Source organism: Leuciscus leuciscus, assembly GCF_965113295.1.
Source record: "Leuciscus leuciscus genome assembly, chromosome: 17".
NCBI classification, from domain to species: domain Eukaryota; kingdom Metazoa; phylum Chordata; class Actinopteri; order Cypriniformes; family Leuciscidae; genus Leuciscus; species Leuciscus leuciscus.
Window position 1 is genome coordinate 16,609,617 of NC_138741.1, and position 14,248 is coordinate 16,623,864.

Consider the following 14,248-nt stretch of genomic DNA (forward strand, 5'->3'; position numbering starts at 1 on the left):
CTGTTCAGCAGCACAAAAGAAATTAAATATAAGGCAGACGTGTGCGTGACCCCTTGGGGCCACTGGAAGCATTTGTTTCGGATGAAACTCTCAAATAGCTACATATTTTTCTGCATTTTTCATCTAGTTACCAGCTCATTACATTGATAACCTCCATCAAGCTTTACTAACGCCCTAAAAAACAAGGCAACTTATTTAAACAATAACTGTTGTTATTGTTGTAAATAAAAAAATTGTATTACTAGAAACAAAATTAATGCTACAATAATGTGTTTGTTAGACTTGGAGATCTAAAAACATATAAGGTGCAGATTCACCGTCCATTTAGCAGCTTACACTGTCTACCACAACAGGGAGACTTCAGATTGAGCCAGAGTCATCTGGCTAACGGGCTTGTGGCTCTCGGGAATGAATGGATTTTTGGAGATCAGATGCATCTCTTGCTATATTTTTTATCCGTTCATTCTTGGATAGTTTGTGCTTGGGCTCAGTACCATGTGTCCACATGCACGAGTGGACAGATATTAAATGACAGACTATATGTACTGGATGGATGTACCTTGTGTCCTTGGCTATTTTCCACCTCTCTCTGCAAGTCCTGACAGGCCGACACGCTCGGCCTAATGCACAGCGGTGGTTATGGCTGTGTGAATCGCATAGAGAGCCATGGAAGAATCAGAGCATGGAGAACCTCCCTAAAACACTGATAGCAGCTCTCTGAACCCAGCTGTTTATCTGACCGTGTCTCAGAGCAGCAAATCACCATGGAAATACACACATATAAAAGACTTCCTCAAACAGACAAGGTTATTCAGATAAGAGTGAATTACTGCCCACAGGGCTAGAGCAGGAGGAAGATGGCATGGTAAACTCATTCCCTCGACTACTCAGAGTTCAATTTAGACTTTTTAAACTATTGCAGAGAACTCCCAGGATGTTTTTCTGCTCTAAAGAACTCTATCTCTCAGCTGTCACACTGCTAACCAGTGGAAGAACCATGTTGTTCAAACTGGCCCCAGGTTCAATCTCAGCACACACATGTTGGTTCCACCAACACAACATTAACCCTCACACAAACCTGTTGATATCAGTAGATTTAAAGCAAAACCTGATTTAGCTGATGATTTAAGATACTTTCAAATTGTGATGACCACAATGCTATTGCTATTGTATTCATATAAATCTTCTTATACACTACTGTTCATAAGTTTGGGGATGGTAAGATATGTTTTGGAAAGAAGTCTCTTATGCACACCAAGGCTGTATTCATATATCTAATACAGAAGAAACTGTTATACTGTGAAATATTTTAGTATGTTTTAAAATGTAATTTATTACTGTGATTGCAAAGCTGAATTTTCAGCATCATTACTCCAGTCTTCAGTGTTACATGATCCTTTAGAATGTTTTGTAACAAATGTAAAAGTCTTTAATGTCAGTTTTGATCAATTTAATGCTGACAAAATTTTTTTATTTCTTTAAAAAAAAAAATCTTAATGGCCCCAAACTTTTGAACGGTAGTGGAACTACTACATAACTTTATGCGCACTTTAAGACAACTTGCTTTTTGCTAAACAGAATGTTTCATTTTAAATAACGTAATACTATTTGATCTAATAACACACACAGATATACTCAGATGTCCCTAAGCGAGATTTTATTGAACTTCGGGGTACAATTCTGTTCCCAAAATATAGCTATGCATTGCAAACCCAAACACAAATACACAAATGTTCAGAAAAGACACTCTCAGTACACATTTCTAATTAGCTGAGCTGGAAAGCAAAGATTTGTGAGAGGTGTAAAATTAATCAGCACTGCACTTTATGATTCGCAAGCAGCTCAAATTACGAATAAATAATATTTCTTTTAAATTCTGCAATAGATATGCTGCAAAAATATGGTTTGATCAAAGATTATGTATAATAATACAGCAATTATAATAATTAACATATTTAAAAATGTTCTCCGAGACACTGGAGTGCTCGCTTTTTCATAAATATAAATTAGTTATGTATTTACGTATGTATATGGATGTATGCAATTCTCACTTTCACAAGGTGGCTGTCTGATAAAATTATTAGTTTTTAACCCTCATATCACATTTACATTAATACATTTAAATAAATAAGTGTGTATATATATCGGCAAAGTTGTCCTGTAAAGGCTCCAGAAATTTGGGACTGGTTAACACTTTATTTCAAGGGTCCCCTTTAGACATTCTACTAACTACAAGTAACTTGCAACTACATGTCAACTAACTCTTATTCGAGTGTTAGTAGACTGTCTGCTTAATATCTGCTAACACTTTATTTTGATGCTCCCTTAAAGAGGTGGTATAATGCCCTTTTCATAAGATGTAAAATAAGTCTCTGATGTCCCCAGAGTGTGTATGTGAAGTTTTAGCTCAAAATGCCCCACAGATATTTTTATATAGCATGTTAAAATGGTCACTTTTTGAGGGTGAGCAAAAACGCCCTGTTTTGTGTCTGTTCCTTTAAATGCAAATGAGCTGCTGCTCGCGGCACAAAGGGCAGAGCTTCAAGAGGTCGTGTCCTTTTACCTCACACAGACATGCACTGTTGGTTAACATAACTAGTTGATGAATTTGTGTAGCTTATGTGTAGTTATCTTCTAGTCATTGATTAGCATATTCTGTCTTGATAATCTATAAATTGTGTTCCGGGGGCGGGGTTTATGTAAATACAAGGGTTGGTGATGTCACTAACCCGGGAGGAATGTTGTGTAGTCTCTACCAGCCGTTTGTTGTAGTCCTTAAAAAGGAATTTATTTTAAAGCAAATATCTCCCTTTGCTTTGAACTTTGAGCATTGTAACTTTGCAGATGTTGTTTATGCTCAAACAGCAACATTACACACTAACTAAAGTTAGAAAAGTGAAATCATAATCAACCACCCATTTAAGAGACATTCTACTGACTACAAGTATCTTTGCAAGTACATGTCAACTTATTCTACTAGTACTCTAATGAGAGTTACTGTAGTTGACATGTAGTTGCTTTATATCTAAGTTATATCTAAAGTGGACTATGGAAATAAAGTGTAAACTGTGACTATAATAGTTGGAAGAGTCATTTGGTTAGGTCTCTTTTTTGAGGGCCCTGCGGCAGTGACCACAGCAGAGTGCATGATTTAGATATAAACAGCCTCCTGACACTCAGTAGTAATCCCTCACACATCCCTATATCAGGATTCAAACCAACAACTTCTATATGTGATCGCAATCGCTGCATTCCCAAATAGCGCCCACTAATTTAAACACAATTCTCTCCTCCTTCAATCGTAAAGGGTTCAGATAATTTTGCTGAGATTACAGCTAAACAGAATGCAATGCACAGGATGAGCCACTTTAGTTATTTTCCAACCCATTTGGCACAACAGTCCATGTGCCTCTCCAGCAAAAGCTTAATTCAAAAATGACTTATTAGCGGACAACAAACAACACAATGCCATAGACCACACAAACACATACAGCCTATTCAAACTAAATCTTAATCTAAATCAGGACTTTCTGTAGATGTCTGCAGACTTCTACTGGTTGATTATGATTTCACTTTTCTAACTTTAGTTAGTGTGTAATGTTGCTGTTTGAGCATAAACAACATCTGCAAAGTTACAATACTCAAAGTTCAAAGCAAAGGGAGATATTTGCTTTTAAAGAATTCACTTTTTAAGGACTACAACAAACGGCTGGTAGGGACTACACAACATTCCTTCAGGGTTAGTGACATCACCAACCCTAAAATTTACATAAACCCGCCCCCGGGACAACGATTTATAGATTATCAATATGCTAATATATGACTAGAAGATAACTACACATAAGCTACATAAATTTGTCAACTTACCATTCAGAAACGTCCTGTTGCATTCTACATGTTGTCACTTCTTCTTGAGTCTCTCCATCATTGTCTGAATCCAGTGGCGTAACTTAAAGTGGGTGGGACAGGTGGGGTGGGGGTTGCTAATACAATGCTAAATCAGATATAATTTATGTGTACAATAAAATTACGATATCCAGCAATCGATTTAAATAGTAGGCTACATGGGGTTTAATTTGTCGTTGAATGAGATGTAGCCTAAAATATGTTGTCAGTGCCGAGAATTTTCGTGTGAATAAATACATAGATCCGCCTATTTGAACAACGTGTACCTTAATGGTCCAGTGGTAGAACTTTCGCCAACCGTGTCGGAAGTTCTGGGTTCTAATCCGCACTCAGATGTTTTAAAAAGTGGTGGGGACAATATCGACCCTGGCAAAAAGTGGTGGGGACATGTCCCACCCGCAAATTACGCCTATGTCTGAATCCGATTTGAACATAAAAGGCTAAAAGTTTTAGACATTTTCAGTGCATGTATGTGTGAGTGCATGCTGTTGAAGCTCCACCCTCTGTAAGGGGAGCAGCAGCTCATTTGCATTTAAAGGGACAGACACATAATGATGTTTTTTGCTCACCCTCAAAAATTTACAATATTAGCATGCTATATAAAAATATCTGTGGGGTATTTTGAGCTAAAACTTCACATACACACTCTGGGGACATCAAAGACTTATTTTACATCTTGTGGGAAGGGCATTATACCACTCCTTTAATATAATATTACATTATTATTAATATATGTATATTGTCTTGTGTATAAAATTGATGTATATTATGATGTATATATTATATAGCCTAATACATATTATACTATTTCAAATATATAGACATTGCTGCATAACAGCATCATTGCATCTTCCCACCTATATGCGTATCACTTCTGAACTGCTTTCACAATGGCTCCTACCTGGTGTATGAAGACCTGGGCAGTGCGAGGACTGAGCAGCAGGATGGCCCGTCTGAGCGTGTCCCGGTAACGGTTCAGCTCCTCCATCCTCATCGTGCTGAACAGGGTAGAAAAGACCTTTGTCACATTCCGGTCAACCTGCTGTAGAGACACATCCAAACCCATCCGAGACGCCTGGTCCAGGAATCCACGCATCCCCCGAACATCTGAAACAGGTAGAGCATGAGAAAAAGCAAAAGACGGTGGTTAAAAACCATGGCATCACGGATGTCATGTCACGTTGTGCTCAGTCTAGTGAAGTGGCTTTTTGATGGCTTAATCGTCCATCACTGAGCTTTCGAACCATCTACTCACAGAAAGGACACTAGAACCGTCTTCTAAAAGGGTCAAAATGTGAGAATGAAGGTCTGGAAAATGAGGACTAATTAGAGCTATATAGACCAGTCATAAAAATGCACGAATACTTCAGCCTAACTGTGCACATTTATGGTCTTCACTTCGAGCTGTAATTAAATTTTCATAGCATGACACTGAGGCAGTCAAAATGTTGTGACGAGCTTAACTTGTCTGCATCTTCTACACTTTCCCTTTCGTCTTTTATTCACTGCTTGAAAAAAAGAAGAAAAAAAACAAAGCAGAGGAAAACAGAATACCTTCAAGAACCTGTCAACGTAAGGAAGCAAAACAGAGGAGCAGAAAATATTTAGCCCATCTTTAGATTTCAGGGTGCTGACAGCAGCTTCGTCTCCCCTACAAACAAATCTGAAACCGACTTTTTGTATAAGCTAGTTTTTAAGATATAAGATTTTTGCAGTGGCCAGACCAGACCAAAATTATCATAAAAATAAAATAAAATAAACACAAATTTCTTTTAAAAAAAGGAGATGTATTGATATTACCATTTCCTACTTGACAAAGGCTGACAATGAAAATGGAAGATTTCCTAAATGCACAAACAACAACAACAGGAGTACAACTGATTAGCGAATACATATTTATAATATTCTGGGTTATATTTTCTTTTATCCTGTGTTAGTTTGTTCACATTTTTTAAGCATGAGGGCATGTCACACAACCTTTGCTGTTGACATCTGTCTAATTTTACTAGCATACCAAGTGAATTTGTGGCAAAATACTGTAGTTTGTTTGGATGTGTTGGGCATCAACAACAAAAAGATATTTCAAAAGATATTTTTCTCTTCTGTCTTAAAAGTTTATATTTACGGGCTTTTATTTAAATTTTTTAAGTAGCTAAGTAGCTTATTTTGCAATCCTAATTATCAACAATTGCAACTATTGTTGTCAAAAAGTGTTGTTTTTGAAATTCTGACACAAAAAGAATGACTGATATATATCCTTTTCTGTTTATCTTATTTAATCACAACTTTTTTAATTTCCTGTCACATATCTGCGTTGTATGACATTTTTTTGTTTGTTAACAATAATTATCAAACATATCATCAGATATGATCAAACTTATAAATTGATATTGCCTGTCCTTTCTTCCATGTCTGACATCAAGTCTATCTTTACATTTATTCAGACGACCACGCAGTCCAGTTTTCAGGGTTATATTGCAACACAGGGTTATAATCAGACATCAAGAATGATCAAACATCATATTATTTTGTACTTGGTATACTTGATCATAACTCCCCCTCTGTGAACTGTGGTATACTACAAGCTGTTTCCATGACAACTTACCATCAAAGCACTCCCTTCAAAGCAGACTACACGCCCCACACCAGCCTCATGTGCTCTCAGAACAATAACCAAGAAGAAATTCTAATCATTTGAGCACTTGAGCAAAGAAGCTGGACTAAATACACTAATGAAAACCCTTTCAGCATAACTGGCAATAATCTTAGTAAGCTAGTATTATTTATTTATTTATTTATTGCATTTAAATTGTTATTAGTCTCATTCCAAATGCCTGCAGGTCATCTTGATGTATATTAGCATTTAAATACATGCAAAAAGGACAATGAAAACATGAAAACTGAAAAACTCATAAAAAAATGTATCTATAATATATGTATAATAATAAGAAGAAAATGAACAATAACAATACTTTTATAAGTATAATAATTTTTTTCATTTTTATATTATGATATAACTACTAGCATTATATACAATTTATAATAAAAGAATTGACGCGTAGTTGACGTGTCGACTGATTGGGATCACGCTTAGGGAGCCTGTCATCTTCGAATATTGATAAAACGAGCCAATGCACATTGGCGTGCGAGATTTGCATCTCGTGCTCCACCCCGCTCCAGGGAATTTTATTGGAAAATCCAGAATCGTAGTCATGCCAGGCAAAGAGTCAAAATCGTCTTTACACCGCAATAGTCCTGTTCCCGCAATGAGAACATGAACTTATCCACAAAAGCTGCTTCAGCGTGCTGTAAGCCCAAACACGTGATACAACTATTGTGACCGTCAGAGGGGGACAGGGAACGACCACATCCAGAAACGCACAGGTGGAATGACATCTTTTTTCAAGACGCAAACGCACCCGTGTTGCTCTTTCAGGAAGTTTGGACTCTCGCCAGTGCCGGAGCACACAGGGGAATGATTGCGGCAACACTGAACGGAACGGTGCAGCCTGTACCAGTGAAACACTCACTTTCTTCGCCCTCAACTGACCGTCAGACAAACAAACACAAAAAGGAATGCTACAGCAGTTGAGAGCTCAGAAGGCTTGCGACCACCGCTGCACTCGCGCTGTAGAAACACCAGCACCGGGAGAGACTTCTGGAAGAAGCACCGACACACTTGCTCGTTGAATATATCAACACTCTTCAGAGACATCGACATGAAGATCGATTGGCCTCGAAGCGAAAGAAAAGTTGGTGCGTGCATCTGCTTCCGTGTTTATACCCTTGCAGCGGGACGGAGCGTGAGATGCAAATCTCGCACACCAATGTGCATTGGCTCGTTTTATCAATACTCGAAGATGACAGCGTGATCCCAATCGACTATGTCGAACGTGAGCGACTGAAAGGGAACACCACCTTTTCTTCCATGACTCAAGACCATTAACATTTAGAAAATGAATTAGTGAATGGATGAATTAATATTTCCTCAGCCAACAGAGACAAAGTGTTATGAAGCATACATTTGAACAAAGAAACAAGTGAGAGAAAGTTGAAGGAAACGGTGAGGACATCTTGAGCAGCTCCATGATAACAGGTAATTTTACCCTAGTAAGTAGCACTAGATTGAGTAGCACTAGATTAAGTGGCATTAGCAGTGCTTCCGTAGACTTTCGATAAGCAAAGAGTATTCACAATAATTTCCAGCAGCTGTTATTTCTGTAGAAGAGTTAGAAATAAATTTGACAGTTTAAGAGCAAGACTAAAGCATGCTTGCTACATTAACAGAGCGCGGTGGAGAACGCAAGTCCAGGTAATGGTAAATGTCACTTCACACTGCTATAAGCTGATGAATTAACTTTAGCTAATACTATACATCAGGATGAACTGAATTTGAATATTTTGTATTTGGATACACTGAACATATTTAATTAATCTCCACCAGCAAACACACCAGACACAACAGCTCAATTTCTCCAAACTCTTGCAGAGATTAGTTTCAGAATACCATTGTAATTCAATTATCACAGCTGTAGCTACAAACTGAAAAGAAAATTCAGTCTCTTGAGGATACGGTCGCAGAAATATATAAAAAAAAAGTTGTGTAGAAAGAAAGAGCTGAGAGAAGTCTTTTGAGAAACAAATTGGATTTGCTTGAAGAGTGTAATTATATATCTAAAGGCATATACAAGCTGCCGACTCACTGGGTGAGACACGGGGGAAGGAGGTGTGCAGGGAATCAATGGAGCTCTAACAATCAACAGTTTGATGTTCCCCTGTTCCTTCATTTGTAATGAAATTATTGGGTTGAAAAACAATAAATAACAATACAAGGCTTGTTCTTGGATTTAGAGCTGCATCTTAAGTAAAACAGCATGATGTTGTGTAACAAATCTACACTAAAAAAATCCGTAAAAACAGGGCACAATGTACTGTATTGAATTTACTAAATTTTCTGTATACATTTTTTTACAGGTGTTTTACCTGTATTTTGAACTTTGAACTTCATTGCGTTGTGTTTAACGGAAATGTCCGTAAAATTTCTGGATAATGTCTGGGTAATAAGCTGCCAGTACCTTTTCTATTTTCCGGATTTATTTTTCGCTTCTGTGTTGTACACACGCATCACACACATGACCAGCGTCGGCCAATAGTGAGCCTACGTGTGACGTACAACACAGACGCGCTACGCATTTATACTACGTGAAAAAACGCGAGGCCCAGAGAGAAGGAAATGAATAGTGGAATAAAGTCGTTATTTTTGTTGTTTTTTGCGCACAAAAAGTATTCTCGTCGCTTTATAAACTTAAGATTGAGCCACTGTAGTCACTTGGACTACTTTGATGATGTCTGTATTACCTTTTCTGGACATGGACAGTATACCGTACATACATTTTCAATGGAGGGACAGAAAGCTCTCGGACCAGTGATGCGCGGGTCAATGTATAAACAACCCGCACCCGACCGACGTTTTCAACTAACCCGCCCGCAACTCGGACCGCAAAAAAAAAAAGAAGAAAATATTGTACCCGCCCTGCTTCCTGACCCGCATTTTTTAAAAGTAGTAAATGCATAGCAAGAAGTACACATGACAAAGCCAGCACTTTGGTCATCATCTTTCATTATTTCGGCAAATGTCTCCCACATTTTGCTCTTTCTGTTTTTTGTATTTGCGGAGCTTCCACTCCCCAGTCTTCACCTTTTCTCTTGCCGCCTCCATCTCTACCTGCAGACTGAGCTCGTGCCTTCGCGCCAGTTATTCAGCCAATAAAGTGTAGCAGGCCTATGTATTTCATAGAAAATTGCATGTGAGCGGAGTGGAGCGGGAGCGAGCGGGCGGATCTTGGACAGAGCGCAGAGCGGCATTTTTAAAAGGATGGAGCGTCGCCCTATTTCCCGCTCCAATTTCGCTCCGCGCACACCACGATTCTGAAGCATGCTCAGCCTGACTCAGTTGATGACTGCAAGATGGATTCTATTTTCAGTCAAAACTCGGCTCAATAATGGAGTTCAAAAAGTAGGCTACTTCAAAAAGGAAAATAAGAAGTCATACAGGTAGGCTACACTATAATATAAAACTAACTATAATGTGGTAGAAGAAAACGAATGTGGAGACATCGTTTCAGTCAGTAAAGATTCATTTTGGAATCTAAAAAGACACATCTCTCGAAAACATGCAGTGTGCTATCTGAACACGCTGGGAAGAAAGCAAAAGGTTAGCAAATTGAATGGCCTACGGTAACTTGTAACAAAGTGTAAATTAAATATAGCGTAATATTCAAACAATTGATACAAGCCCATTTCAATTTTAATCCTGCGCGCTGCGCAAAAGTTCAGTTATAAGAATGTTGGCCTAATAGTTAATTTAGCCAACTTTTAAAACGTTTATGTATATTTTTTTATATTTTTGTTTATATAAATTTTATTTATATTATTAGGCCCATTTATTCGTTTTATTTTACAGCAGTTTATGTGTACAATGGATATAAGCCCATTTAAATTTTAATCGTGGGCGTTGCGCAAAAGTTAACTTATCAAAATTCTGGCCTAATAGTAAATTTATTTAAAAGAAATGTATGTAGGCTATATTTTTGTTTATATAATTGTTATTTATATTATTAGGCCCATTTATTCGTTAAATTTTACAGGACTTTGTGTAGGCTATATTCCTTATAGCCTAGGCCTAATTTGAAATAAAACATTTCTATTTGAAAAATGTTGTTGTTGCTCATTAGTTCTTTAGGAGGTAAGGCTGTGGTCTAAGCTAACAGTGATATACATGTAGATTTTTTTTCCTTTTTTGGAGCGAGCGGGGGGCGATTTTGGTGGAGCGCGGAGCAAACTGCGTTGAGCGCTGAGCGATAATGAGCGGAGCGGCCTGATGTTTGAGCGGGGGAGCGGAGGGGTGAACAGTTCCGTGAGCGATGAGCGGAGATTCTCACCGCTCCACTCCGCTCATATGCTCTCTAGTACTATATAAATTACAAAGGTTTAATTGGCATCTTTATTTCAAACGACCCGACCGACCGCGACCCGAATATCATTAAAAATATTTTTGGATGACTCGTAACCGCGGGTAACCGCGGGTGACCGCAGGCACCCGCTCATTTCGGATCAACCCGCGCATCACTGTCTCGGACTAAATCTAAAATATCTTAAACTGTGTTCCGAAGATGAACGGAGGTCTTACGGGCTTGGAACGACATGAGGGTGAGTCATTAATGACATCATTTTCATTTTTGGGTGAACTAACCCTTTAAAATCACAACAACAAAGTCTGTACTAGACCTATATTGTTTCAGCATTTCATTATAACCATACATTAGTTCAGTTTTTTATAAATGCATCTTCACAAGATGACGTACATTGTGATAAATGGACTGCAGGATGCTTGATCTTTGCATTAAAGGTCATCGACCACAACCTTTCAAAAGATATGTTTAATTGGTTCTGCATAGGGTTAGGAGTTATGAAACCTCATCATTTGATCCTCTACAAAGGCATCTAGACAGTTGCTAGGAGATGGTAAAATCATTTCGTCTATAGTTTCTTTTCATGATTCTGTTTGTGTCTCAATCCACTGGCCTGTTGTACAGCGATCCGGGGGCTGGGGTGTGAGTATTACTCATGAAGGCCATGGGGAGCACATTTCCTAGAAAGACTTGGAATACTTATGTCCTAATAAATGAGAGAGGGTTTGGTTGACACACTGTTGATTGAGTCCACGTGACAGCGTTGCAGAATCTACAGTCCTGGACACAGTTGCTCATTTAACTGTCTGTGATATGAACTGCCCAGAGACGTACCCAGAATGTAAAAACAAAGCTTCTGTGTTTCTCTCTTCCTCTCTATCTCACGATGGGTTCTCCATGTCTTGAACAGGGAGCCAATTAAAAAGAGGGTCAACGTCCTCTTGTTCAAAAGCAGGACACAATGACACAAACTCCATTATTACCCCAATGTTCTAACATAAGAGAGAGACTTCAGCATTAACCATTGCATTTTCACAAAGTTGACCAGAAGACCACAAGAGCGCATCCAGAACATTACAAATAAATGGCAAAAATACAAAACATATGCTTTTAAAATCTTACTGTGGTGAATTAAAAACAGGTTTTATAATTTAAAAAAGCATCCAAACAAAACAATAACAACTGACACAAAAAGTGGGGGTGGTTGCAATGAGCGCACGACGAATGAAGTACAACAAACAAAGTCTTCAGTCAAAATCCAACTAGGAAACATGAAGGAGAATAACAAGGAGTAAAGATACACAACCATGTATAACACAAACGATACTGAAAACAGAAATAAGGGCTTAAAAACACAAGGAGGCTAATCAACAGAACTCGAAACAGGTACATAACATAATCAGTGTCCCTAGAGAGCCAAACTAAAACACAAAGAAACTAATGTAACCGTGACATACACAGGGGCTGTGTCCAAAATCGCATACTCTCTTGAGTAGGTACTTATTTTGAATAAGAGTGATATAGTGTGTGTGTGTGTGTAGATGAATACTTTTTGCCTACTCTTTTATGAGTACAGTGAATTCAGACATACTCCTTTTGTCACATACAGTTTTTCGCCAACTATATAGTACGGAAGTATGAAATTTCGGATGCAGCCATGGCCTATGAATATACTCGTATTTATTTGCCCATATTTTTTAGATAAAGATATGTTATAATAGCAACATTATGAATCGAAATGGAATGATTTCACTCAATTAGCCAATAGTTTTTATAATAAGTAAATAAAATGTCTGAAATGTATCTAGCTCTTGGAAATTTTTAATAACAACCCAATGAATTATATGAAGTATTAAAAAATATATAATAATAACACTAGCAACAACTTGTCACTCGGGTCCCTCTAGGCCAACTTACGGCCTCATCTTACCTTTTCACTTAAAAAAAACCTTAAATTAAATAACAATATTTTTGACTCCACAAATCTAAAAACATTAATGTGTCCACAAAATGCCTTATTAAATAAATAGACCCAAAACGTTTGATATTTTGATAATGGAGTGCCACAGATCACTGCTTTTCAGAAACACAAAATAAAATTAAAATTACCTCAAATCTGACTAAATATAACAAATATTGACATTTGGGTGAAATGACAAAATAATTATTAATTACAATAATATTCAATAGTACTTATAACATTTACATTTTTAAAACTGTCAACTATTAAAACTCTCAGGCAAAAGTCATCATCAGACATCATCATCATCACAACAATTTGTGTGTGTGCAAGAAAGAGAGCAAAAGAAATCACTTCTCAGAACAGGTGGTGCGGTGATGAAAGATATTATCCGTTCTAAACTAGTGAATAAAGCAAAAGGACACACTACTCAGCGGCACGCTTAAAAAAGGGACACTCGTAAACTCTGGGACTGCTCAGCTAAATCCAAAACATCAATTAAACTGAGAACTCGCTTGCAAAAACCAACTTTCGCAGGTCTATGGGCCAGCTTAGTGTTGTTAATAAATTACATAACACAAAAAGATCTCAACATTAAGACGTTTTAATAGACTCACTTTATGGAGGCTGAACGTACACAAAAATACTGTAAATACAGCTCAAGAGAGAATCAGTTGCCAAGAAACTGACAGTCCCACTATAAAAATCTCCACCTTCAGGCATTACTTGTTCTTATTGCTTAACCGTTCCATTCCGTGCTGATCCGGTCCAGCCGGTACGGATATGGTTTCATTTTCTACTGTGGAGCTGATAACAGAACTCTTGGATGATCAGATATCAGATATTGATCAGATGATCAGATATTTCTTTTAATTTTATTATCAACTTGTGGTTAACTTCGCTCAAATAGTGCGCTTAGCCAGTTACAGAGAAATTGGTAGCAAGGCAACAGACAAGCGACCAATCCTGAGTGGCGACATCAGTAGGCCCTACATACATTCTACCAGCACGGTTCAGCACGTTTGGCTTTCGGTGCCGAGAACGGAGAACGGCATGAGTGCCATGCCGAACCAAGCTCAAGTGAAAATATAAACGGCACCTTTCCTTGTAGCTCTTAGAAAGCCGAGAAGTTTACTGAGGCCATCAAAACATTTATAAAAAAAAAAAACGCATAGTCTTTTATTAGATCTTGAACATTATTCATTTAGAACAGCATAAACAGATAAAATAGCAAAATCAATTTTGTCTGAAAAGTTACTACAGAAGTGTCTTGAATTTTAGAGACAAATAATTAACTTCAAACGCTATATGAAAGCCTTTCACACAGCGATTCCTCAAGGCTGTTTACTTCTCCTTCTAAAAATAATAGCAACAAAATAAGTTGGTTAGAGTAAATTAATGCAAATAATGA

General features: G+C 37.7%; 1 protein-coding gene across 3 annotated transcripts in view; it reads right to left on the minus strand.

Annotated features, from left to right (window-relative positions):
• The window catches only part of grid1a (glutamate receptor, ionotropic, delta 1a), a 308,696-nt gene that overhangs the window by 97,014 nt on the left and 197,434 nt on the right, over window positions 1-14,248 (minus strand). For all 3 annotated transcript variants that reach the window (XM_082144260.1, XM_082144259.1, XM_082144261.1), the window contains exon 4: window positions 4,808-5,013. In XM_082144260.1, coding sequence (XP_082000386.1) covers window positions 4,808-5,013 — 206 coding nt within the window. The remainder of the gene's footprint in view (window positions 1-4,807; window positions 5,014-14,248) is intronic.